This window comes from Oncorhynchus gorbuscha, linkage group LG04 (assembly GCF_021184085.1).
Source record: "Oncorhynchus gorbuscha isolate QuinsamMale2020 ecotype Even-year linkage group LG04, OgorEven_v1.0, whole genome shotgun sequence".
NCBI classification, from domain to species: Eukaryota; Metazoa; Chordata; class Actinopteri; order Salmoniformes; family Salmonidae; genus Oncorhynchus; species Oncorhynchus gorbuscha.
The window spans coordinates 36,490,503-36,518,183 of NC_060176.1; the positions used below are offsets into that span (position 1 = coordinate 36,490,503).

At 42.9% G+C, this 27,681-nt stretch overlaps 1 protein-coding gene and 1 long non-coding RNA gene across 3 annotated transcripts in view; both read left to right on the top strand.

Annotated features, from left to right (window-relative positions):
- Window positions 1-24,538, top strand: part of LOC124034018 (protein prenyltransferase alpha subunit repeat-containing protein 1-like) — a 59,584-nt gene extending 35,046 nt beyond the window's left edge. The window contains exons 5-7 of the mRNA XM_046346644.1: window positions 9,256-9,496; window positions 9,906-10,279; window positions 23,199-24,538. Of these exons, the coding sequence (XP_046202600.1) occupies window positions 9,256-9,496; window positions 9,906-10,279; window positions 23,199-23,595 (1,012 nt within the window). The 3' untranslated portion in view covers window positions 23,596-24,538. The remainder of the gene's footprint in view (window positions 1-9,255; window positions 9,497-9,905; window positions 10,280-23,198) is intronic.
- Window positions 800-7,068, top strand: LOC124034019. Of its 2 annotated transcripts, XR_006838497.1 has the most exons (6): window positions 800-2,677; window positions 2,873-3,188; window positions 3,378-3,618; window positions 5,370-5,504; window positions 5,587-5,755; window positions 5,842-7,068. It is a non-coding gene; the product is annotated as an uncharacterized LOC124034019 (long non-coding RNA). The 2 variants fall into 2 exon arrangements; XR_006838496.1 differs by having other exon boundaries at window positions 800-3,188.
- Window positions 24,539-27,681: the final 3,143 nt, after the last annotated feature.

Below are 27,681 nucleotides of genomic sequence, written 5' to 3' on the forward strand. Positions count from 1 at the left end.
TGATATTTTAATGAAGGAAAACTATACATACAGAAACTACAAAAATAACGAAAATGAAATAACAAAAACCGAAACAGCCCTACCTGGTGCAAACACAAAGACAGGAACAAACACTCACATAAAATGGCTGCCTAAATATGGTTCCCAATCAGAGACAACGATAATCACCTGACTCTGATTGAGAACCGCCTCAGGCAGCCATAGACTACGTAACACCCCACAAAACTCCTAAGACAAAAACACACTACAATAACCCATGTCACACCCTGGCCTGACCAAATAAATAAAGAAAACACAAAATACTAAGACCAAGGCGTGACATTGGGAAAAAACCTGTTTATTATTTCAGTGAAATACGGAACCATTCGGGTTTTTTATCGAACGGGTGGCATCCCTAATTCTAAATATTCTTGTTACATTGCACAACCTTCAATGTTCTGTCATAATTACGTCAAATTCTGGTAAATTAATTCGCAATGAGCTGCCCAAACTGTTGCATATACCCTGACTCTGCATGCAATGAATGCAAGGGAAGTGACATAATTTCACCTGGTTAATATTGCCTGGTAACCTGGATTTCTTTTAGCTAAATATGCAGGTTTAAAAATATATACTTCTGTGTATTGATTTTAAGAAAGACATGGGTGTTTATGGTTAGGTACACATTGGAGCAATGATACACACCGCATCAATTATATGCAACGCAGGACACTCTAGATAAACTAGTAATATCATCAACCATGTGTAGTTATAACTAGTGATTATGATTATAGGCAAAAAAAATAGGCAAAATCGGCGCCCAAAAATACAGATTTCCGATTGTTATGAAAACTTGAAATCGGCCCTAATTAATCTCCCATTCCGATTAATCGGTCAACCTCTACTATAGAGGTGAAAGGAACACCACACACTTTCCCTCTTTCTCAATTTTTCAATAAGGTCGATAAAAAGGGGTATGCCAGGTGTACTCTGCCTGAAATAGATCATTTATGCCAGCAAAGGGTCTCATGCTCTTCTGGCACATTGTAGAACAGCACAGGTAGACTGTGTACAATGTAATAACGTGCAGTGTAGCCCAGATACTGCCCACCACCAGCATGTACCCTAGTCTACTTGATGGCTCAGCGATACACAAATTGGCTTAATTATTTACTAACGAAATAATCACACAGAATTACATGAACACAGAGGATAGATTATACGTTCATTACTAACATAATGCAATGAAAAGTCCCTAGTGTACTAAACCGATATGACAGCTTGTTACACGATGAAAAGGGGTGGGGAAAGAAAGAGCGGGAGAAGGAGAGACAAATTAATTAAACTATCGTACGTACAGTGGAATAATACGCTCATCGTCAGTATGGATATTTGGCAGCCTACTAACATCTCATTCGGATTTGGAAATGCAATGTACATAATTACACTTGTATGTCTGTCTTTTTCTGTTGAAATTGCCTGATCCTTGGAACAGTCTAGGCAACAAATTAAATTGGATTGCTTTCTTACATTTTTTTTAGCTGTGAGTTAGGTTCACATGAACCACTTTATTTTGCACACAGAGACTGATCATGTAGATCATATTCTATTCTTGATCATATGTTGTTTAATGAGTTGAAACCTGCATTTCACCCTGCAGGGATTCTTTGCATGTTTCAGTGCAAAACAAAATGCCACCTTTTTGGTCCCACCAGTTTGCATCCCTGATATTTATGCTTGTATGTCTGTTGTCTTTCTCTGTTGAAATCGCCCGATCCGTCTGTTACGAAAAATTTGACAGAAAGTCTCTGGTTGTGTAAGTCTCTGGTTGTCCACCAAAGATCACCATGTCCTTACGCCAGTAGCAACCCTGCCACCGCTCCATGTTTTCTGGTCTAATGTCAATTTTGTTAGGAGTCCTTTATAAGCACTCTGGAAAAAGGGCGTTCCATCGTTTTGGCATGTCTGTGCTCATGTGGGCATGGTTACTGACTGGGTGAAACAATTATCTCATTTCGAAGGCTAAAATCACATTTCATCTTCTCACAAATAGTTTCATATTTAATTATCTAAGTTTTACAACATTTAGATGTAACTCTGACATACATTGGAAACTCTTAGTTACAATGTTTCCGTTATAACGTCTTTAATGATATCACCAAACAATAAATGCTTACATGATTGTTCTTTAAGTCCCTCCTGACCATTTCCCACATTCTTTGTGTTAGGAATGTTGTTTCATTATCCACTTTTGGATGTTGTAGTTTTAGCGGGAAGAATCTGCTTGTAACAAAGGGTTATTTCCCTTCAATACTGCATGGCCAGGGAGAGACAGTTCCTGCAAGGTATTTATGACCGTCATAAAACTGGCCAACTCCCCCAGGAGAGGGGGGTCTTGAGAAACATTTGTTTAGCCGGCACCTTTGATCCAGGAGGACAAGTCATGACATAGGCTGTGGTCCTTGGTGTCCTAGCAGAGCATTCCCTCCCCTTTGCTATTGCTCCAGTAATTGTTGAGCTAGTGCAAAATCTTGCCGTTAACAAGGTGGCTTTGGAGAGGATGAAGCTCTCGAGAACAGCGGCATCCGACAAGATGGTCAATGGCCTAGGGCGGACCTTCTCCGAAAGGACCTTCTCATACCTGAGGTTTCCTTTTTCTTTGAACTTGGATGAGAGCACATCTAACAGCAACAAAAAGGTTGTTCTCATATTTAATTATTGTTATCTTATCAATTTGGCATTCTATTCACTCTATTTGCACTACTTGTATCTTGTTTTAATCTTATCTTACACTTTTGGAGAGCTCAAGTAGAACGCATTTAATTGTCCAGTCAACATCTGTTTACTGTGTATTTGACAAAATAACTGATTTTGTTTGATTTGATTTTTGAAGGTCCTCTCCGTGCTGGTAAGCTACTACCATGATGACATGGGAAAGGTGGTGGTGGAGTACTGGAGGTCATAAAGGTGAATGCCGTCAGCTTGGACAGCGTGCTCTGCAACTTCTTCAACCATAACATTCTTGTAGCATCATGAGAGGTAGCAAGACCGGCATCGAGACAAGGATCCTTCCAACCCTGCTCGACATTGATGGAGTCTCCTGTCATCACATCCACAATGCAGCAAAGAAGTTTGCAGAGCCCTTCGACCACCACCTTGAGCAGCTCTTCAATGATCAGCACACTGATCATCAGCGGTCTCCATATCAAGTAAAAACAAGTATATTTTAAAGTTTGGTATTTACTTATCACTCAATGAATTAAATCTTTATTCATGAATTCATCATACTGAATTGATTCTAAATCAATTGTGTTTATGTGCAATCCTAAATGAAAAAGAACAATAAAGGGGCAGTGTATGGAATTTTATAATTTCATAGTCTCTCTCTTTTTGTCAAGTGATGTACCTCAAGGTTATATGCCGGTACCTGAACATCCCTGCCTCCAATCCTCAGAGGTTTGTGCCCCATCGCTGGCTGTCTGCATATGATGTCAGCATTTCGACACACAGAATGCTGTACTATGGATTCCCGAGCAACGAAGACCAGGAGCTGTAATAGGACCCACTAGAACACATTTATAAAAAAGACCACGCGAGCGAGAAGGCACAAGCCTTTGCATGAGCACCTCAACAGAAAAGGTGACGATCATCACTAGTTCTATGTTCAAATGTTATTAGTCACATGCGTCAAATACAATAGGTGCAGACCTTACAGTGAAATGCTTACTGACAAGCAATTAAAGAGCAGCAGTAAAATAGCAATAATGAACCTATAGTACAGCATTCTGTGCTTCAACACCTGCATTGCTTGCTGTTTGGGGTTTTAGGCTGGGTTTCTGTACAGCACTTTGAGATATCAGCTGATATAGTCTGGGTAGCCATTTTATTGATGTTCGGGAGTCTTATGGCTTGGGGGTAGAAGCTGTTTAGAAGCCTCTTGGACCTAGACTTGGCGCTCCGGCACCGCTTACCGTGCGGTAGTAGAGAACAGTCTATGACTAGGGTGGCTGGAGTCTTTGACCATTTTTATGGCCTTCTTCTGATACGGCCTGTTATAGAGGTCATGGATGGCAGAAAGCTTGGCCCCAGTGATGTACTGGGCCGTACGCATTACCCTCTGTAGTGCCTTGCTGTTGGAGGCTGAGCAGTTGCCATACCAGGCAGTGATGCAACCCCTCAGGATGCTTTCAATGGTGGAGCTGTAGAACCTTTTGAGGATCTGAGGACCCATGGCAAATATTTTCAGTCTCCTGAGGGGGAATAGGCTTTGTGCCCTCTTCACGACTGTCTTGGTGTGCTTGGACCATGTTAGTTTGTTGGTGATGTGGACACCAAGGAACTTGAAGCTCTCAACCTACTCCCCTACAGCCCAGTTGATGAGAATGGGGGAGTTCTCTGTCCTCCTTTTCCTGTAGTCCACAATCATCTGCTTTGTCTTGATCACGTTGAGGGAGAGGTTGTTGTCCTGGCACCACACGGCCAGGTCTCTGACCACCTCCTTATTGGATGTCTCGTCGTTGTTGGTGATCAGGCCTACCACTGTTGTGTCATCTGCAAACTTAATGATGGTGTTGGAGTCTTGCCTGGCCGTCCAGTCATGAGTGAACAGGGAGTACAGGAGGGGACTGGGCACGCACCCCTGAGGGTCCCCTGTGGTGAGGATCAGTGTGGCAGATGTGTTGTTTACCTACCTGGTGGCAGCCCGTCAGGAAGTCCAGGATCCAGTTGCAGAAGGAGGTGTTTAGTCCCAGGGTCCTTTGCTTATTGATGCGCTTTGACACTATGGTGTTGAACCCTGAGCTGTAGTCAATGAATAACATTCTCACATAGGTTCCTTTTCTCCAGGTGGGAAAGGGCAGTGGTGAGTGCAATGGAGATTGCATCATCTGTTAGGTTGGTATGCAAATTTGAGTTGGTCTAGTGTTTCTGGGAAAATGGTGTTGTGAGCCATGTCCAGCCTTTCAAAGCACTTCATGGCTACAGACGTGAGTGCTACGGGTCGGTAGTCATTTAGGCAGGTTACCTTAGTGTTCTTGTGCACAGGGACTATGGTGGTCTGCTTGAAACGTGTTGATATTACAGACTCGAACAGGGAGAGTTTGAAAATGTCAGTGAAGGCTGCCAGTTGGTCATCCTGCGGCCTTGTGAATGTTGACCTATTTAAAGTCTTACTCACATCTGCTACAGAGAGCTTGATCACACAGTCGTCCAGAACTGCTGGTGCTCTCATGCATGTTTTAGTGTTATTTGCCTTGAAGCTAGCATAGAAGTAGTTTTGCTCGTCTGATAGGCTCGTGTCACTGGGAAGCTCTCGGCTGTGCTTCCCTTTGTGGTCTGTAATGGAAAAATGTACCTTATTTACACTTAACTTATTGATTCTGTTTTCACAGGTATAACACAGCAAGGAAAATACAGAAAGAAGAGTGACCAGGAAGGTGTGGCATGAGGTCACTACAACTGACCTACAACTCAGCATTTACGTGGGTGTACTGCCTATCCTGATGGAACACGTAATGGTTTCCCAGGTGGGTATTTTCTATCTGCGGCTGTTGGTTACACTTGAATATATAATGTTGTATTTCACAACAGTTTGTTTTACATTCACAGGGTAGCCAGATGTTGGTACATATGCTCCACGACAAGCAGCTTGAAACCTTTCAATGCTGAATACATCACAAAAGTGTCACCCAAGACTATGGGAGTGATGGTACTTAAGGAGAAGATGCATGTGGGGCGGGAAGCAGATGGATTCAGAACCAGGAATCCGAATCATGCTGTTAGTACCCTACAATTGAATTACATTTAATACTTTATCTTTTTTTTCATTGTTTCAAAACAGTTTTGTGGTGTTCTATATTTCAGCTGCTGAAGTCTTTCATGGAGAAGGTCACCAAAGCCTTGCAAAGTCACACACTGAGGTCACTGTCTGCTCTGGACCCGATTTTGAGAGGCCACTCGCAGGTCGCGATCCAGTTGAAGAAGCTGAGCGCAATGTTGGGCCACCTCTCACCTGCCAACAGTGATCTCCACCAGGAGATAATGCGATACAACGTTGATTCATTCCTGGCCAGCTTCACGGAGGGAGATGAGATGGGCTCATGTCTTGGCCCAGACATTGTATCCAGCCCTGGGTAATGTGGTGAAAGGTGCCCTCTCTGTCTTTCATGGTCCCAGGGTTGAATCTTCATTTAGCTGGATGAACGACATCATTAATACATGAAGCACCAACATGAACATCTCAACTTTCAATGCAATACAGACTGTGAACTACACCTTGCAGACCATGCAGAAGACCGCAGTGGAGATGTTTAAACGGGAGGATGCAAGGTTTGGATAGGTGAACTGAAGGTTCTGCAGAAACATCAGGTCTGCAGGAACAGTAGACAAGACCCAGTGGCAGCGGAGTCTGCTGGAAGCCCGAAGATTATATCTCGGGTATGGCTGTTAGCCATCTGGAAGTGCTCAGGAGAGCAAGACGGCCGCAGCTGAAGAGGACAAGAGGGCAAGGCTCAAACATGCCTCAAAAACAGAGCAAGAGGGCACTTGAAATACTTATCCGGGTTATGAAAAAGAAGTAGGGACAAACCCTCTACCCAGCCCTCTCCTTCCCTCCAGTCCTCTCCTTCCCTCCAGTCCTCTCCCTTTGTCAAATAAATCTCACATTGTTTCTGGCCTAGGACGCAGCATCAGAGGCCTGTTTTCTGCCACCATTTACCTTAATTTGATGGGCTATGTTTTTATGTTTGTAATACAGATATTTTTTTAAAGAAAGTGTTGTGAAAATGTATGTGGGTATAGGAAAGAGTTCTATTTGGGTTTCGTTTAACTTTCCCTCAGAAATGTTCAGATCTGTTGGACAATGCAGCATCAGAGGGACTTGTTCCTGAAAACTGGATCAATGAGTTAACTAGCTAAATTTCCAGATTATCTTGAAATAACTCCTTCCTTTGAGAAAATATTGACCTAAAATGTATGTGGTATTATATTGACTCGACTACATAAACCAGTATGAAATATTAATGTATTGTTTATTTTGTGGACTTGTGCAGTAAAGTATGTGCATGTGCAGTAAAGTATGGCAACAAATAACATTGGATTGTTTTCCTTCAAATGTTTAGCTAGGAGTTAGGTTCACATTAACCACTTTTTATTTTACACACAGAGACTGACCATGTAGATCATATTCTTTGTTGTTTAATTAGTACACAGTTAAGCTGCATTTCAAGAAGGGATTCAGCGTGAAAGGCACTATTTGAATTTTAATGCCGATTTACAATAAAAAATCCCCTTAGCAGGGATGTTTTATGTATTTCAGTGCAAAGAATGGGTCACCTTTTTGGGCCCTCACCAGTTTGCATCCCTGCCACTGTGAAGCACGGAGAAGGAGTTGTGATGGTGTGGGGGTGCTTTGCTGGTGACACTGTCAGTGATTTATTTAGGATTCAAGGCACACTTAACTAGCATGGTTACCACAGCATTCTGCAGCGAAACGCCATCCCATCTGGTTTGCGCTTTATTTATTTACCTTTATTTAACCAGGTAGGCAGGTTGAGAACAAGTTCTCATTTACAATTGCGACCTGGCCAAGATAAAGCAAAGCAGTTCGACAGATACAACGACACAGAGTTACACATGGAGTAAAACAAACATACAGTCAATAATACAGTATAAACAAGTCTATATACAATATGAGCAAATGAGGTGAGAAGGGAGGTAAAGGCAAAAAAGGCCATGGTGGCAAAGTAAATACAATATAGCAAGTAAAACACTGGAATGGTAGTTTTACAATGGAAGAATGTGCAAAGTAGAAAAAAAATAATGGGGTGCAAAGGAGCAAAATAAATCAATTAAATACAGTTGGGAAAGAGGTAGTTGTTGGGCTAAATTATAGGTGGGCTATGTACAGGTGCAGTAATCTGTGAGCTGCTCTGACAGTTGGTGCTTAAAGCTAGTGAGGGAGATAAGTGTTTCCAGTTTCAGAGATTTTTGTAGTTTGTTCCAGTCATTGGCAGCAGAGAACTGGAAGGAGAGGCGGCCAAAGAAATAATTGGTTTTGGGGGTGACAAGAGAGATATACCTGCTGGAGCGTGTGCTACAGGTGGGAGATGCTATGGTGACGAGCGAGCTGAGATAAGGGGGGACTTTACCTAGCAGGTTCTTGTAGATGACATGGAGCCAGTGGGTTTGGCGACAAGTATGAAGCGAGGGCCAGCCAACGAGAGCATACAGGTCGCAATGATGGGTAGTATATGGGGCTTTGGTGACAAAACGGATTGCACTGTGATAGACTGCATCCAATTTGTTGAGTAGGGTATTGGAGGCTATTTTGTAAATGACATCGCCAAAGTCGAGGATTGGTAGGATGGTCAGTTTTACAAGGGTATGTTTGCCAGCATGAGTGAAGGATGCTTTGTTGCGAAATAGGAAGCCAATTCTAGATTTAACTTTGGTTGGAGATGTTTGATATGGGATATGTGTTAGATGAATTTTGTTCTTATGTGTTCATTAAACAATTCAATTAAAATACTCAATCTGTACCCAGAGTTTGTAAGGTTTTGGGAGAAATGAAACAGATGGAGACCAGTCAAAAATAGCCAGTGACGTTTATTCTCGAGAGCTCTACCCATAATTTAATGTACATTGGTTTATATACCTCTCATTTCGTCATAAATGTCCCTCTAAGACAATGACAAAGCTGCTTTTCAATTCCATTCCAACACATACATATTGCTTATCATATGCTACCACATGTTACACAATCTACTGCAAGCCCAATGGTTTCTCCCCTCCCTGGTTGGGGACTAGACATCCTTCCTGTTGTTAGTTTCACTGTGATCACAAGTTGTCTGTTAACCCTTCCTCCTGGCCTATGTACAAACATTCTTCATCAGACAGGATAGAATTCTATTAGTTATAATTCTACGTTAAATGTATACATCATTTAGTCATTATTGATTTTAAAAATCCTTCAACCACATGACATGAGCTAACTGACCCAAAATGACCCCTCATCTGGCCAGCAAAGTGTTTAGCAGCCTGAGAAGGCTGTGGTTGCACAATGCATTCTGAGAATGTCATCGCAGATGATAGGTCACTTACGTAGCTGTTTTGTATTGATATTATCTAGGCCTTTTGTCTTGGCTCTGTTGTTGAACCAGATGCTTACTCTAGGTTCGGTTGGTTCTGAGTTTAGGGCTGTTTTGGGAGCCGAGGGTATTTGAGGTGTGTGTGTGTTCAGTCAGTGTATATAGTTAAACATTCCCCCTGTGTTTCCAGGCGCTGGGTACTACAGCAGGTGCTACGGGAGTGTTCCTCACCCAGCTCGGATAGGAAGGAGCAGCGTGACAGTGGCCTGCGTGACGCAGCAGAGAGGACTTGGCGTAGTGAGCGCCTCCACAGGGTTCTACACGACGAGATGAAGGTATGCGCCGACGCCGCCAGCCGCTACCCTAGCAACTACAACGCCTGGTCGCACCGTATCTGGGTCCTGCAGAACATGGCCCAGGGCAACCTGAAGGTAGGAGTAGGACGAGATAGGGTCTCTCTCTCTCTGCCTCTCTCTCTCTCTGCCTCTCTCTCTGCCTCTCTCTCTCTCTGCCTCTGCCTCTCTCTGCCTCTCCCTCTCCCTCTCTGCCTCTCCCTCTCTGCCTCTCCCTCTCTCTGCCTCTCTCTCCCTCTCTGCCTCTACCTCTCTCGCTCTGCCTCTCTTTCTTGCTCTGCCTCTCTCTCTGCCTCTGCCTCTCTAGCTCTGCCTCTCTCTCACTCTGCCTCTCTCTCTCTCTCTGCCTCTCTCTCTCTGCCTCTCGCTCTGCCTCTGCCTCTCTCTGTCTCTGCCTCTCTCTGTCTCTGCCTCTCTCGCTCTGCCTCTCTCTCGCTCTGTCTCTCTCTCTGCCTCTCTCGCTCTACCTCTCCTCCTCTTTTCCCAGGTCCTCCATGATGAGCTGTCCTCCATGCGTGAGTGGGTCTCCATGCACGTGTCGGACCACAGTGGCTTTCACTACCGCCAGTTCCTGCTCAAGGCCTTGGTCAGGGAGCTCAGCCAATCCATGCACCACCACCATTCCCCTTGGCCCAGCCCTGGCAGCTCCAGCCCTCGCAGTCCCAGCCCGGACCCCCAGCCAGGCCACCCCCACCACCAGGCTAACGGAGAGGCCACAGCAGCAGCCCCCTGCCTCTCTCCCGCCACCCCAGAGGACCAGTCCTCGGTGCCTGCTGTGCCCCAGCTGTTTCACCAGGAGATGGAGCTGTGTACTGACCTCATCCAGTCCTTCCCCGGACACGAGACACTCTGGTGTCACAGGTACGAGCCCACAGGCCACTGTCACTCAACCTCAGACAACAATGTTAGCCAATCACAGAACACATTTTATTATGAGACGCTCTGGTGTCACAGGTGAGATCAAAGGAGGAACAATCATGGACCAGCACGTTGTTGTATCTAGAGTGCAGCCTAATTTCAACTAGAGCCATATACACTGTACAGAGTTTGGCTAACTACCCTCCATATTGGTGGCAAATGCTTTATTATGCCAATCGTTTTTATTGTCCGTTAGACCATTACTATGTTCTCAGGACTCTTCATTAGTGGATGTGTTGGTAGGTCCCTATCATGTCATATACGGTGCATTCGGAAAGTATTCAGACCCCTTCACTTTTTCCACATTTTGTTACGTTAGCTCTGTCAGGTTGGATGGGGAGCGTCGCTACACATATATTTTCATGTCTCTGTTCAAGTCCGGGCTCTGGCTGGGCCACTTTCAAGTCCGGGCTCTGGTTGGGCCACTTGTCCTGTTGGAAGGTGAACCTTTGCCCCCTGTCTGAGGTCCTGAGTGCTCTGGAGCAGGATTTCATCAATGATCTCGCTGTACTTTGCTCCGCTCATCTTTCCCTCAATCCTGACTAGTCTCCTAGTCACTGCCACTGAAAACATCCCCACAGCATGATGCTGTCACCACCATTGATGCTGGTTTCTTCCAGATGTGGCTCTTGGCATTCAGTCCAAAGAGTTCCATCTTGGTTTCATCAGACAAGAGAATCTTGTTTCTCATGGTCTGAGAGTCCTTTAGGTGTCTTTCGGCAAACTCCAAGCCGGGTGTCATGTGCCTATCACTGAGGTGTGGCTTCCGTCTGGCCACTCTACCATAAAGGCCTGATTGGTGGAGTGATGCAGAGATGGTTGTTCTTCTGGAAGGTTCTCCCATCTCCACAGAGGAATACTGGAGCTTTGTCGGAGTGACCATCGGGTTCTTGTTCACCTGCCTGACCAAGGACCTTCTCCCCACAAAGGAGACAAAAAAAACTCAAGGCCCGAAAAAACAAAACCAGAGGAGCTTTCAGTCGACTCCATCCCATATGGAACTCAAAAGTACCAATTGCACATAGGGTTGCACATTTTGGGGAATATTCAGAGGTGGAAACTTTTCGTCTGAATTAACAGGAATGTATGGGGATTAACAGAAATATATGCAAATTAATATTAATATAATTTAAATGTAGATGTTTTTTTGCATTGGATATATTTACCATATAATATGGAGACAGAAACATAAACCTTTTACCTTATTATAAGTAGACATAATTGCAAATGATTAAATCCTTCCAATAGAAATTTGCCCGGATGGCCACCAACTTTTCAACCCTTGTATTGGTCAGCCTATTGCATGCTTTGGTGTCTGTGTTCCCAAACAAGGGCCATTGCACTCTGAAGCGATTGATGTTGGTGGGATTTGGAGGATGGAGGCAACGGAGAAAGAGCCTCAGATCCACAAAGTCCCTTCCTCCAGGTGGCTGATGAGATATGTTGGCACGACTGCCATATTGCATTTCCATCCTAAGGCCCAGGCTTGGAAGTATACTTTGCCAGACTGCCAAGAAGTTTGCCCTCATCCAGGCCAAAGTGGAGAGATCTTAGGCCTTGTTGACCTCGGCACCAGGCAGGATGCTCTTGCCAGCATACTTGGGGTCCAACATATACGCTGCGGCGTGCATGGGCTTCATCAGGCAGAAGTTTTCAAGCTTTTTGATATATTTCAAAACTGCAGTTTCCTCTGCTTGGAGCAACAGTGAAGTGGGCAGGGCAGTATGGATTTATTCTCTTACATCTGCAAGCAGTCTGAACATCAGACAGGATGGTATTGTCTCCCTCAATCCATGCAATGGCTACTGCTATAGGTTTCAGGGGTTTCAGGCTACTTACCACTCTCTCCCAAAATTCATCATCCAGGAGGATCCTCTTGATGGGGCTGTCCATATCGGTAGACTGTGATATGGCCATTTCTTGGAGAGACTCCTTCCCCTCCAGGACACTGTCAAACATGGTGACAACACCACCCCAACAGGTGTTGCTGGGCAGCTTCAATGTGGTGCTCCTATTCTTCTCAATAACTTGATGACCCTTCACATAACCGTAACAATTTCCTTGACTCTCCTGTAGAGTGTATCCATTGTTTTCAGTGCCATGATGTCCTTGAGGAGCAGATTCAATGCATGAGCAGCACAGCCAATGGGTGTGATGTGAGGGTAGGACTCCTCCACTTTAGACCAAGCAGCCTTCATGTTCGCAGCATTGTCTGTCACCAGTGCAAATACCTTCTGTGGTCCAAGGTCATTGATGTTCATCTGCAATGTAGAGACTGGTGTGTCTGTTGTGCCGTGTGTCTGTGCTCTTGTAGAATGCTGGTTGAGGGGTTGAGATGATGTAGTTAATTATTCCTTGCCCACAAACATTCAACCACCCATCAGAGAGGATTGCAATACAGTCTGCTTTCTCTATGATTTGCTTGACTTTCACTTGATCTCTGTTGAACTCTTCATCTAGCAAATGAGTGGTGTATGTCTGATTGGAGGGGTATATGCTGGGCAAAGAACATTCATAAATCTCTTCCAATACACATTGCCTGTGAACATCAGAGGTGAAACAGTTGCATACACAGCTCGAGCAAGACATTGATCAGCATTTCTCTGACTACGTTCCTCCATTGATTCAAAAAACCTCCTCATTCCAGGAGGACCATGAGCTGTGAGGTGTCCGACTCATAATTTTCACCGTGAATAGAAGTAGAGGGACTTTTGTCAGAGGTTGCGTGCTGAGGGAACTTTATGCACTTGGCCAGATGATTCTGCATCTTTGTTCCATTCTTCACATATGATTTGGCACAGTATTTGCAAATGTACACAGCTTTTCCTTATACATTAGCTGCAGTGAAATGTTTCCACACATCAGATAGCGCCTGCAGCATTTTCCTGTAAAGATTTGGAAAAAAAATTGTTTAAAAAAATAATAATACTTTTCCATGTACAGATAAATAGTTAAGCAGTCAGATTACACACTCCTCAGTTAGCAGGCTCAAGCAAGCTAAAAACCCACATGGTAGCATAAACTAACTAGCAGAAATTGTTAACAAGATAGAAAAGATTTAAACACACTTTGCTGTAGGCTATTATTTACTAGTTAACAAAAAATAATGGATTTTATTATTTTTATTTTACATTTATTTAACTAGGTAAGTCAGTTATGTCAGAACAAATTCTTATTTTCAATGGCAGCCTAGGAACAGTGGGTTAACTGCCTTGTTCAGGGGCAGAACGACAGATTTGTACCATGTCAGCTTGGGGATTCAATCTTACAACCTTTCGGTTACTAGTCCAATGCTCTAACCACTATGTCATATATAATATATTCACCCCACCCAGCATTGTAATCGAAACGTACCAGAAATCATGTAGTCCCTGGCTCAGACAATGTAGTGGTGTGGGCTCAATAGCATCTCATTAGTGTGCAAGATCTTGAGGATCAGCTGTATATGTGATGGAAGAATGCACTGTGCATGTAATGGAAGAATGCACTGTGCATGAAAAGGGTTGCAATTCCATTGAATTGGGGATAATTTTACCAAAATATGCCACAAGACCTAGAATTGCCTTATGTGTATCCCACAAAATAAGGTTCACTGTTATAAGCTAACTTTTTTGATGAATTTAAGCAAAATTACCCAAATTCCCGGGCTAAATTTCCTATGGAAAATTACTGGAACATGTCCGACCCTTTGCAACCCTAATACAGACTCAAACTAATTTCAGGATTTATAATAGCATTGTCAAGTCACTGCTTCTCCAACATCTTCCAGCCAAACAAGATCTCTAACGAGAACCTGTATAGGAGGACGGGCTGTAAGAACATGGTCCTGGAAATAAATATATGCAGGTTGTGTTCACTTGGTCATGTGCTGAGGATACTGCCAGAAAGGATCCCCAAAGATGCCCTCAGATACCAACTGGAAAGCGCAAGTGACGTAGGCCAAAAACAACATGGTGACAGACAGTGGTGGCTGAGCTGGAAGAGATGGGTCTTTCATGGGACAGGGCACAAATTGTGGCCAAAGACAGACACCAGTGGCAGAAGATTGTTACAGCCTTATGCCCCACCCGGGCCGAAGAGGACTAAGTAAAGTGAGTATGCAATAATGCAGTCACAAATACACCTCTTGTAACAGGCAATTTAGAAAATTATAAAGCGTGTTCTTTGGATCCTGGATGCTGATTGAGTGATATGTGGGAGTTGTGGGATCACAACCGTAAAATACCATGACATGTTAGTGTCATAATTCCACTGTGCCTCAGCCCTGGCTGTAAATTCAAAAACATCATCTCGTTCGGGAAACCGGCGCCTTCACATTATTTTTCCACGCTAATATTTGGTTTGCAACATTTGGAAGTTGTATAAACCCTTCTGTCTGCCTCTGCGATCTGTGCAACAATGTATAATTTTACAAATGTGATCTCTACCTAGCCCAAGAAGGAACATGAAACTAATAATTCAACATGGAATACGTAAACACTCAGAATTCCATGAATTCATTAACCAGCGCATGTACGGCCTATTGGATATTTATTAAAATATTATTTATTGAAGTTCTTGTCAATCATTGAATCTCTGATAGCTAGATACATGCCAATGATTTGTTTAGCATAACAAAGTCGAATGAATAGAATAATCAGCCTGCTTGGATAGCAAGCAAAAGTTATCAGATGCAGGCCTGGAGTCAAGGGAAATAATGGCCATCGGTCCAAGAGCTCACTCAAGAGTTATTGACAGCCCCTAACATGGAGAACAGAAAGCACTGGAGTGCCATTTTAGCTCGCAATGATGTGAGTGGGACGTCCCATTCTCCACCAAAGAGGCAAGCACTGGCTGTCACCAACCAGTGCCAGGATCATGGACAGTTCGTCCACTCTTGTGCCATCAACGGAAACATCACCAACTAGCTTGGTTAGTTCGGACTCGGCAACAATAATAGTTGTTGCCCATGTAGGCCTATTGGATATTAAATCATTGTTTATTGAAGTTCTTGTCAATCATCCTCATTGAATCTCTGTTAGCTAGCGACATGCCAGTGATTTGTTTAGCATAACAACATTAAATTAATAGAATGATTAGCATTAACAACTAGGTCAAAACATGAGAAAATAACTAATAACAAGCCCGCTTGGGAAGCAACTTCAAAATACAAAACAAATTGCCTTGCTAAAAATAATGCTTTTAATGAAAAAATGTTATTTCTATTTTTATAAATATGTTGGCAACCGTTTTATAAAAGCAATAAGGCCACTCGAACCCTGGGATAATCATGTGACAACTCTATCCCAAGGGCTGTTCTCAGCGAAGCCCTTAATTGGAAGTTAGCACACGATAATCACAGATAACGTAATACAAAAAGTAAGGGCGTCGATCAGAAAACCAGTCAATATCTGGTGTGAACACCATTTGCCTCATGCAGCGTGACACATCTGCTTCACATATAATTGATTAGGCTGTTGATTATGGCCTGTGGAATGTTGTCCCACTCCTCTTCAATGACTGTGCGAAGTTGTTGGATATTGGTGGGAACTGGAACACACTGACGTACACGTCGATCCAGAGTATCCCAAACATGCTCAATTGGTGACATGTCTGGTGAGTATGCAGGCCATGGAAGAACTGGGACATTTTCAGAGTCCAGGAATTGTGTAAAGATCCTTGCGACATGGGGCTGTGTATTGAAACAGGAGGTGATGGCGGCGGATACATGGCACAACATGGGCCACGGGATCTCGCCACTGAATCTCTGTGCATTTAAATTGCCATCTATAAAATGCAATTGTGTTCGTTGACCGTAGTTTATTCCTGCCCATACCATAACCCCACGGCCACCATGGGGCACTCTGTTAACTTCTTTGGGATAGGGGGCAGCATTTTCAATTTTGGATGAATAGCGTGCCCAGAGTAAACTGACTCCTACTCAGTCCCAGATGCTAATAAATGCATATTATTAGTAGTATTGGATGAGATGAGAGGTAGCTCTCGTTCCATTGCTTTTCTACAGACAATGGAATTCTCCGGTTGGAACATTATTGAACATTTATGATAAAAACATCCTAAAGATTGATTGAGTTGAGTTTATTTTATTTTTACAGGGACAGTGCTCTTTAATCAACGTTTCATTAAAAGTGCCGTTTTTTTTTTTAGCCAATTAGCCAATTTTCAACCGCAGTCCCTGGGCAGGCTATTAAAAACAATTACAATATAGACAATAGCAACATAGGACAAGCTGGTTGATCCTACCAGTAGCATATGCTTGTCTCAAAGATTAAGCCATGCAAGTCTAAGTACACACAGCCGGTACAGTGAAACTGCGAATGGCTCATTCAATCAGTAGCAATAGCATACAGAGCAACATAGTACAAGCAAGACGTAGCATACAGATTCTATACTTATTTTGACAAATTTCTCCGACCTGTAATATAACTTTTTGAACTTTTCATCCGACGTTCGGCTGGACCTGAACGCGCGTTTGGATTTGTTTAAAAAACGCGCTAACAAAAGAAGCTATTTGGACATAAATGATGGACATTATCGAACAAAACAAACATTTATTGTGGAACTGCGATTGCTGGGAGTGCATTCTGATGAAGATCATCAAAGGCAAGTGAATATTTATAATGCTATTTCTGACTAATGTTGACTGCGCAACATGGGCGGATATTTCTTTGGACTGGTTTGGGCTTGGTACTCGATTATGTTTTTTCCGTAAAGTTTTTTTGAAATGAGTGTGTCTAAAGTTCCATGCATAACACTTGAATTTTCATCAACATTTATAATGAGTATTTCTGTGAATTAATGTAGCTCACTGAAAAATCACAGCATGTTTTTGAACTACTGAACATAACACACCAATGTAAAATTAGATTTTTGGATATAAATATGCACTTTATCGAACAAAACATTAATGTATTGTGTAACATGAAGTCCTATGAGTGTCATCTGATGAAGATTATCACAGGTTAGTGATTCATTTTATCTCTATTTGGCTGGAAAAATGGCTGGGTTTTTCTGTGACACAACATTTGAAATCAGACACTGTGGCTGGATTATTTATCTTTAAAATGGTGCCTAATACTTGTATGTTTGAGTAATTTGATTTATGAGATTTCTGTTGATTTGTATTTGGCGCTCTGCATTGTCATTGCGAAACCCCAGTCCTAGACAGCGAAACCCCAGTCCTAGACAGGTTAACAATGTTGACATCAGCAAACTGCTTGCCCACACGACGCCGTCCGCCATACACGCTGTCTGCCATCTGCCTGTTACAGTTGAAACCGCGATTCATCCGTGAAGAGCACACTTCTCCAGTGGGCCAGTGGCCATCTAAGGTAAGCAATTTGCCCACTGAAGTCTATGACGACGCCAAACTGTAGTCAGTTCAAGAGCCTGCTGAGGAGACGACGAGCAAGCAGATTAAATTCTTTGGTTGTGCAAATCCAGTTTCATCAGCTGTCCAGGTGGCTGAAGCAGGTGATACCACAGTTGAAGAAGCCTTGAATGGCGTGGTTACATGTGGACTGTGGTTGTGAGGTCGGTTGGACGTACTGCCAAATTCTCTAAAATTACGATGGAGGTGGCTTATGGTAGAGAAATTAATATTCAATTCTCTAACCCATCTCAAATAGCGAGTTGTCAAAGAGGAAGAAGTGATCTTTCATCTTTGTTGTTCTGAGTGGCAGGGGGAGGAGCTTGGTGTGTGTGTGTTTAAACGGGAGGGTGCACAATCATAGCAGAATTAGCGAAGGAGACGAGACCATAAAGACATGAGAACAAGTGGACATAGACACTCATCAAAACGAAAAATAGAACAGCAGATTCTTGCGATATTGGCATTTGAAATATCGTGCTAAAACATAAATTAGATGTTTATATTTTATTTATATATATATATATATATTTGTTTTTTGATGATTTGGAAAGGCACACACCTGTCTATATAAGGTTCCACAAAAAATGTCTGCAGCATTGCAAGTCCCTAAGAAGTCCACAGTGCCCTGAATTATTATTAAATGGAAGAAGTTTGGAACGACCAATACTCTTCCTAGAGCTGGCCCGCCTGGCCGAACTGATTAATCTCACTGCTGATTAGATTTACAAGTTAGGTGAAGTTGTCGACAAACTTAAGCGCCTCTCCATCCTCTCAATGGTAATTGTAGGTGTTGGTGATGTATTAATGCTCATGGCTTGGGTCTTGTGTATGTTGATATTGAGACCAGTCTGTTTAGCATACATGCAGAGTCTGTCTAACTTCTCCTGGAGGTGGATGTGTTTAGATGATATAGGGTCCAGATCATCAGCAAAGTCAAGGTCCTCTAGATGGGGGAAGAGGGTCCTCTGGATTCCTTTGGAATTGTCAGATGTTGTTTGACTCATTACCCAGTCGATGGTAACAAGAAAAAGGATCAAAGAACGGATACCGCTTTGTCTGACAACAGACTTGAAATGACTCTGTAGGAGAACTATCAAGGTTGATGCTACATTGGAAGTGTTCATAGAACTTCCCAATGAGGTTAACAATCTTAGGTGGTATTCCGTAGGCTCCAAGGACCCTCCATAAACTCTCATGGTGAACACTATCGAATGCTTTCTTGAAATCAATAAAGTTGATGTGGAGGAGTGCATTCCACTCGGCACTGCTCGATGATGTTGTGCAGGGCAAAGATCTGGTTAATGCATGATATTCTGTTGCAGATCCCTGCTTGTTCTTGTCTGAGTTTGTCATTGACAGCAATGTCAATCCTTTTGAGATGTATCCTGCAGAAGATATAAACTCAGCAAAAAAAGAAACGTCCCTTTCTCAGGACCCTGTCTTTCAAAGATAATCAGTAACAATCAAAATAACTTCACAGATCTTAATTGTAAAGGGTTTAAACACTGTTTCCCATGCTTGTTCAATGGACCATAAACAATTAAGGAACATGCACCTGTGGAACGGTCGTTAAGACACTAACAGCTTACAGACGGTAGGAAATTCAGATCACAGTTATGAAAACTTAGGACACCAAAGAGGCCTTTCTACTGACTCTGGGAAAAACACCAAAATAAAAATGCCCAGGGTCCCTGCTCATCTGCGTGAACTTGCCTTAGGCATGCTGCAAGGAGGCACGAGGACTGCAGATGTGGCCAAGGCAATAAATTGCATTGTCCGTACTGTGAGACGCCAAAGACAGCGCTACAGGGAGACAGGACGGACAGCTGATCGTCCTCGCAGTGGCAGACCACGTGTATCAACACCTGCACAGGATCGGTACATCCGAACATCACACCTGCGGGACAGGTACAGGATGGCAACAACAACTGCCTGGCAACAACAACTGCCCGAGTTACACCAGGAACCCCTCCATCAGTGCTCAGACTGTCCGGAATAGGCTGAGAGGTTGGACTGAGGGCTTGTAGGCCTGTTGTAAGGCAAGTCCTCACTAGACATCACCGGCAACAATGTTACCTATGGGCACAAACAGACAGGACTCACTGGAACAGACAGGACTGGCAAAAAGTGTTCTTCACTGACGAGTCGCGGTTTTGTCTCACCAGAGGTGATGGTCGGATTCACGTTTATCGTCGAAGGAATGAGCATTACACCGAGGCCTGTACTCTGGAGCGGGATCTATTTGGAGGTGGAGGGTCCATCATGGTCTGGGGCGGTGTGTCACAGCATCATCAGACTGAGCTTGTTGTCATTGCAGGCAGTCTCAGCGCTGTGTGTTACAAGGAAGACATCCTCCTCCCTCATGTGGTACCCTTCCTGCAGGCTCTTCCTGACATGACCCGCCACAGCATGACAATACCACCAGCCATACGGCTAGTTCTGTGCGTGATTTCCTGCAAGACAGGAATGCCCGTGTTCTTCCATGGCCAGCGAAGAGCCCAGATCTCAATCCCATTGTGCACGTCTGGGACCTGTTGGATCGGAGGGTGAGGGCTAGGGCCTTTCCCCCCAGAAATGTCCGGGAACTTGCAGGTGCTTCGGTGGACGAGTGGTAGCATCTCACAGCAATAACTGGCAAATCTGGTGCAGTCCATGAGGAGGAGACGCACTGCAGTACTTAATGCAGCTGGTGGCCACACCAGATACTGACTGTTACTTTTGACCCGCCCCCCCTTTGTTTAGGGACACATTATTCAATTTATGTTAGTCACATGTCTGTGGAACTTGATGTCTCAGTTGTTGTATCTTGTTATGTTCATACAAATATTTACAGATGTTAAGTTTGCTGAAAAGTTGACCATGAGAGGATGTTTCTTTTTTTACTGAGTTTAGTTGTATGTTGCCAGTTTTCACATTCGCTGAAGTTTCCTGTCTTTGACAGATTGACGATAAGGCCTTTTCTCTAGTCTTGTGGTAAGACATCATGCTCCCAGATCTTGCAAAAGATATCAGTCAGTACCTTGGTAGCTGTGTTGACATCAGCTTTAAGTACCTTAGTGTGCAGAGAGTCTTCGTAAGCCCTGATGGCTGCTTGGACCTCTGCTTCAACTGGTGGGCCGGTGTCAACACCATCAATCTCATCTGAGGTTGGTAGGTCTTTTGGATCATTAGGCTTTGGCCAGTTGACAACCTCTTCAAAGTGCTGGACCCATCTTGCAGTTTGTTCTTCTTTGGTTGTTTTACCTTGTTTGTCTTTGACTGGCATTGTGTGGTTGCTAACTCGGCCACAGAGCTGTCTTGTGATCTTATATCGAGTACTTAGTTCTCCTCTTGCCCGCAGCTTGTTCTGCCTCACTGGCCAATAATCTTATCCCTTCCAGCACTCTTTCTTACTTTTTTTGTCCTTGGTCTTATATTGTTGCTTTGCTCGCTCAATCAGCCTGGGTGATTTTGTGCTCAGCAGTTTATCTTTGGCCAGCCTTCTCACATCTATTTTCTTCCATGTATCTTGTGTTAACCACTTCTTTGCCCTTCTTTCTAAAGCCAATAACTTTCTTTGCCGTTTCTGTTTACGCATTCTCAATTTTACTCCACGTGGTTTCAACTGTACCCTGGTGTTCCTCTGCATTGGCTAATGGACTGAAGCGATTTCTTAGCTCAATGGTAAAAGCTTTCTTTATTTCAGGAGATGTGAGCTTGTTGATGTCAAAGACGTTCTGGCCTTGTTGTATGTGTGTGGCTCACAGCTTCAGCCTGACCTTGGCTATTACCAGGTAGTCGTCGCTGTTGATATCTGCCCCACGGTGGAATTTGATATCCTGCAGACACCTTCGCCATTTCTTATTGATAATGATGTGGTCAACTTGGTTGACTGTGACCATCTGGGGATCTTCATGTTAATTTATGGATGTCTTTGTGAGGGAATTGTGTGCCACCAATCACACAGATGTTATTGAGGCAAAAGTCAACAATCTTTTCACTGTTGTTGCCCAATAGTCTATTCACAGTCTGTGTTATCTGCTCCAACCTTTGCATTCAAATCCACAGCTGTCATGACCATGCCGTGTTGTGGGACCTTGGATACTGCTTGTTGTAGCTGCTCGTATCAGTCATCCTTGTTCTCCTCCTCTGCCTCGTTGGTGTGGGAATAGCATTGCAGGATGGTGAACTTTCAGTCCTTGGAGTCAAGTGTTGCTCTGATGAACCGGTCATTGATGGGTCCCCATTCCAAGAGTGATTTGCCAGTTGTTCTACTGATAATGAGGGCTAGACCACTGGAGTAGGAATCATCCTTTCCTGAATAGATCGTTTAGCCATCGCTTTTCACCGTGCGTCCAGAACCAGTCCATCTGCTTTCGCTTACACACAGGATATTCATGTTCCATCTCTCTGATAACTTGAGCTGTCATGAAGTTTCAAACATGGTGAGGATGTTCCATGCGCTAAGACGTTTTGGGCCCTAGAAACATGTTATCGAGCCCCTGATTTCCCGGGTGGGGCTTTCATCTAAAACTGTTATAGTATTTGTATCTGCCAAGGCAGCAGCTACTTTTGGTGGGATCCGGCAGAATTAAGGCAGTTCTACAAAAAAAAATAAACGTGACAATACATTCATTACAGAATTCACAACATACTAAGTGTGGGCCCTCAGGCCCATACTCCACTACCACATATCTATGGAGGGCCAGGTGCTGTGTTTAGTCTGTCATCTCACCTGCAACCTGCCCTGCATGGTTGAACCTGCCTGGCCCAAAACCCCACCTGTATAATCTACAGGATCACCTGAAACAAGCAAGCTTCCCCACCAACGCCATGGAATTATGCATGGTTCATTTTCATAGATTGACTTGAAAACCTGATCAGTGATCATTGCAAAAAAACAGGTTAAACTGTTTTGATAAAATAATACAATTATTAGTGGGTCTTATGATTTATGATTATGGAAGGCTTATATTTAGCCTAGCCCTGAATTCATTAGATTATTGCTGACTGTTTGAAATGCCATTTTTTTACAGTTTAATTGTACAAGAAAGCTTATTTAAAACATTCCATCTTTATATATATATATATATATATATATATATATTGTGAATTGCCCATAAGTATTAAAAAAACGGGAGATTCGATTCTTAGGCCATATATCTCCCAGCCCTACTGACCAGCTTTGTTGTGATAGGGTGAAGTAAGGGGCGCCATGGTAACAGTGTTCAGATGGTTGCTAACTGATGACTAATGGCTGTAGAGAATGTGAAGATTAATTATACATTGATTTGGCCAAGATGGTTATGACTCAGTGATATCTTAGAGGATATTGTTATTTTTGTCTAGAATGGCATCTTTTCCCCTGAAGAACATAATATGGTTTCAACATAAAATGTTTTTTTTTAGCTTTACAGTTCTACAGATCCTAGAAATCCAGTTTTTCAATGATAGCAGTTTACTATGACATCAAAACCAACACTGTATTTCCTAACCACTATCTGTCTCCAGGCGACACGTCTTCTACCTTTGGCACCACTGGAGGCGAGACCACGATCACCATGATGGCCAGGGCTGTGGCAGTGAGTCTCCCCAGCTGAACCACACTGACGCTGGGCTGAGCAGCTACCCTCACACAGCTTCCCCTAGAGGAGTGGGTCTAGCCAGGGTGGAGAGCAGGAACGGACAGACCCAGGAGGGTCAGAATGCCATGGAGGTGGACGGGGTCGGGGTCCCAGACCCCCGCGACACTAAGCGTCTGAAGCGGGGTCCCCCTGACCCCTGCCCCCCCGCCCTGCCCTCAGAGCACGGTTTCATAGCCAGCGTCCTGGACGGCTGCCGCTCCCACGAGCAGGGATGCTTCGCCCTTGCATACAGGAAGTGGCTAGACTCTGTGATTGGTCAGTGAGAGATGGACGGACAAGGTCATTGGTCAGTGAGAGGAGACGCTTCCTACTCCACTGGAGATGGGTTACGGTTTAAATTTGCCCCTCTGGCACAGATCTAGGATCAGCTTACTCTCACCCAACCCCTAACCTTAACCATTAGGGCGAGAACTGTAAAATACTGTCCCTAGATCAGCGTCTAGTGGCTGGTAACATTATGCTCATCTTGAAGGCTCTGGAAGGGGGCTGGGGGATCTCAAAGTTATTTGTGGCCCCTCCCTTCTTCCTGGAAATGCCTGGACTCTGATTCGTCGGCAGAGCTTTGTCTGAACCAATCCCCCTTTCAGAATGGAAATCTGAGTGTGGCTTTGCTCTGAGTCGTTTCACCTCAAAGCACAAGAAAGAGGACCACCAGATTGTTCTGAAATCGTTTCTGTAGTTAGTAAGAGGAGATACGATTAGCATTCCTGTAACATTATTTTGTTGAAATATTAAGCTAATTGATGTCATCCAAATTTACCATTTTAATTTACAAGATTCAGATTGTAGTCAAACATCTTCCTACCAATGCATCCCACAAAAGATGTCAAAGACCACCCACGGACCCCCTACACCCCATGCCAATCCCACCCCAACAACCAGTATACAGTATCAGCTGTCTATGTTTGACAAGTAGTCTGTAGCTGTGGCTTGGAGTATTGATTCTCCATACTAAGTAATGTATTCCCTGTGCATCTGGTGATGTTTCTTTCCTCCCTGTTCAGAGAAATTAGTAATTAAAGTGGCTTGCATTGGTTGTTAAGCAACAAAAGTGAAGCTTGCGCAACTATGGGGAAAAACAGACCTGTTTGGCTTAGATTGTTGACAACATGTGAACTATATTTAGTCTCCAAATGTTTGTTGAACACATAAATACATTTTCACAATGAGTACTCTCAAATACATTGTTACAGTTGTTAGCATTTTTTTGCCATATTAGCATTGACATGAAATAAGTCAAAACACCTCAAAACAAGACATGGTATCAAGAACACACTCCCTACACTTGCAATAACATCTGCTAACCATGTGTACGTGACCAATAAAAATACATTTTATTTGAAGATACAACTAGCTGAAAGGAGACACATACGATTCCCCCACATGGTAGCTTCTTGTCATTGTTGCTCGTTATCTCACCGTTCAGAATCATTACAAAGCACAGCTTCAGGCCACAACGATGTGTGCGCATAATTTTTGTGACGTTATCAGCCAACCGGTCTATAGATTTTTACCACTTAATGCCACTGTTCCTGCTATACCGCCACTTATTTATCCATTTTGCTGGTCTCTTGTGTTTATATCACAATATTTAATTTTACAACTTTGGGTAGAAAGCCAATAGATTTGTCTCATTGTTAAAATAAATTGTGTGGTCCTCACAATTCAAGCCGGTCCTCCATGAAAGCAATTCAGCTTGTTCTTATAGCAACTTAATGCTGAAAACCAACTGATCAGGAAATAGCTCTATAAAAGCATAAAAGAGTGTGATGGTATAGCAGGAACAGTGGCATCTAGTGGTCAAACATGGTACTTTCACACTACTTCATGGTAAATAATGCAAACAAATTCAATACTATCAGGTGGGAAAAAAACATTGGTTTCATAGGGAATACATTACATGGTATGGAAAAGCAATACTTTAAACCGCAGCGTCATACTACATATCAATCATGGAGAACTGATACTGAATACTGGTTGGGGGTGCGTGGGTGGCTTTCGCATTTTTGGGGGGGTTCCTTGTGTCTTACTCATTGGTAGGAAGAAATTTGGTCCAAAGCAGATGTTTGGGACTATATTTATTTAATATTATCTGAATCCTAAATTGCCTATTATGGGTGCAATTAATTAGCCTAATTTCTACAAGATAAAATGTAAACAAAATAATGTTTCAGAAATACCTATCTTACCTGTTTCTTACTACAGAAACATTTTGAGAACAATCTGAGATAGTGGGTGTTATGGCTTGCTGAAATAATATGGAATGACTTCTCAGGAAGAGTATGGCTCGTATGGTCTGTTAGTAGCTTAGTTCAGGTACCTCAATACCTCAGGTCTCTTCCAATGTTAGGGACTAGAATAATTCTGTCAACCAATTCTGTCTGTCATTTTAGTTTTTTCACTTAAGAGATTCATTCTTCCGGTATCTTTCTTGTCTTCCAGTAACTAAATGTATAGAATAGGTTAAGTGAAGCTGCCAGGTTACAGAAGGCTATTCATCATAAATGTTGTTATCAGGTCAATTCTGCAGAATTAAACTAAGGACTATAGTGAGATGAGCAGTGCAGCAAATCATTCATTGTCAACATACAAAAACAAAGAACAAAAAACTAGCAAAGCCATTTTATGCCAATACCGATATGTCGTGCATCCCTACGGACAACTAAACAACATTTAGACTGAGCACAACCATGAACCAATGAAACTCATGTTGTAGCTCTCAGAGAAATGTAAGTATTTCGCAAGGAGAGAGGAAAGCAAATAAATCCAGGTTTCTTCATACCTGGATGTGAAATATATCTATATATCAATTGCCAGGCGTACAATGGTCTGAGTCACTTCAATTGTAGAGAGGTGCTCGATTGTAAGGAAATGACTGCAAGCACATTCTAAAAATTATAATTTCCTCAGAAGGTTCTCTTGAAGTACCTAGCCATCGAGTCTGTCAATGAGAATGATTACAGTACTGTATGTAAGCACAACTGGTATATAGGCTGTGTCACTGCTTTCCCTTTTTATTCAAGAACAACTTGGTGCTAGCCTGGTCCAAGATCTGTTTGTGCTTTTGCCTACCCCATTGTCATTGTCAAGGCAAACATTTTGCATGACAATTCCATAAGGAGTTGGCAAGCAAGCAGAAACAGACTGGCACCAAGGCTAACTTGGTACCACAACCTCTATTTCCATTCTGAGGGGGAACTATAATCCCCCCAGATCTGATCATCACATTGTCTGCATCCCAAATGGCACACTATATAGGTAATAGTGTGCCATTTGATTTGCGACACACTCATACTCTCCTGGAGTGGTTGTTGCTGCTGTATTTTTTTCACAGTTCTGTTTGTTTAGTCCTCTTAGTGAGACCTGGGCTTGTATTCACAAAGTTTCTCTGAGGAGCGTTGCCTGATAATGGATCAGTTTTGACCTTTTGATCTTTGTGATTACATGGTCAGGGGGTACTTAATCCTAGATCAGCACTCCTACTCTGAGACTCTTTATTAGAGATGTAACTCACTATTTACCGATACGCATTAGTCCCTAGTTCTAATGTTCAAGAGAGAACTGCGTTGAGTCATTGATCTACAAGTCATTTTGCATGCCAAAAAACCCCAGGCAATGTCAGTAGCCTAGCAAAGATTTTCCATTATATTGACAAGATAGTCAAGTGACCGCCCTCAAAGATGGAATGGAGGCGAGTTCAGGGGGGCCCATTACCAATGAGAGGGCAGATACGCGTGTGAACAACAGGCATCACTCTGATTATAACATTTTTCCAATGTTGTGAAATGCCACTTGTGTCCACATATATCAGTGCATTTGTAACAACTTCATCATTACGAAACTAACATTCAATCAAATAACCTTCAAGTAACAAATTAGCAATTCAATGTTTTTCTGACCAAATTCGACACTCATTGACCTCCATACAAAAATGTCATCCATTCTCCGTTTCATTAATTTATTCACAGGTAAATAGTAATTGACTCTTTTTTTGAAACCATAAAAATCATGTTTAAAATCAGTACAACTGACTATGCTAGCTGAGGTTCATAGTAGCGTAGCACCCCGTATAATCGGCATATTCAACATCATTGAAGAAATACATTACCTGTTATTTTGTGATCAAGTCATCAATGTTTTGTGATTATTGGTGTAGTAAAAGTTTTTGCTAACGGGTTAGCAATTAGCATATTTGACATATCAGTGGAAATACTACTATTTTTGAAAAGCGGTTTAGCAAAACAAAATACATCCCGTATTATCAGCATACAGTCCCCAGTTATCGGCCACCTTAATATTTTGTTCAATTACAAGATATATCCGTTTAATTTTTTTTTTTTTTTAAGTCA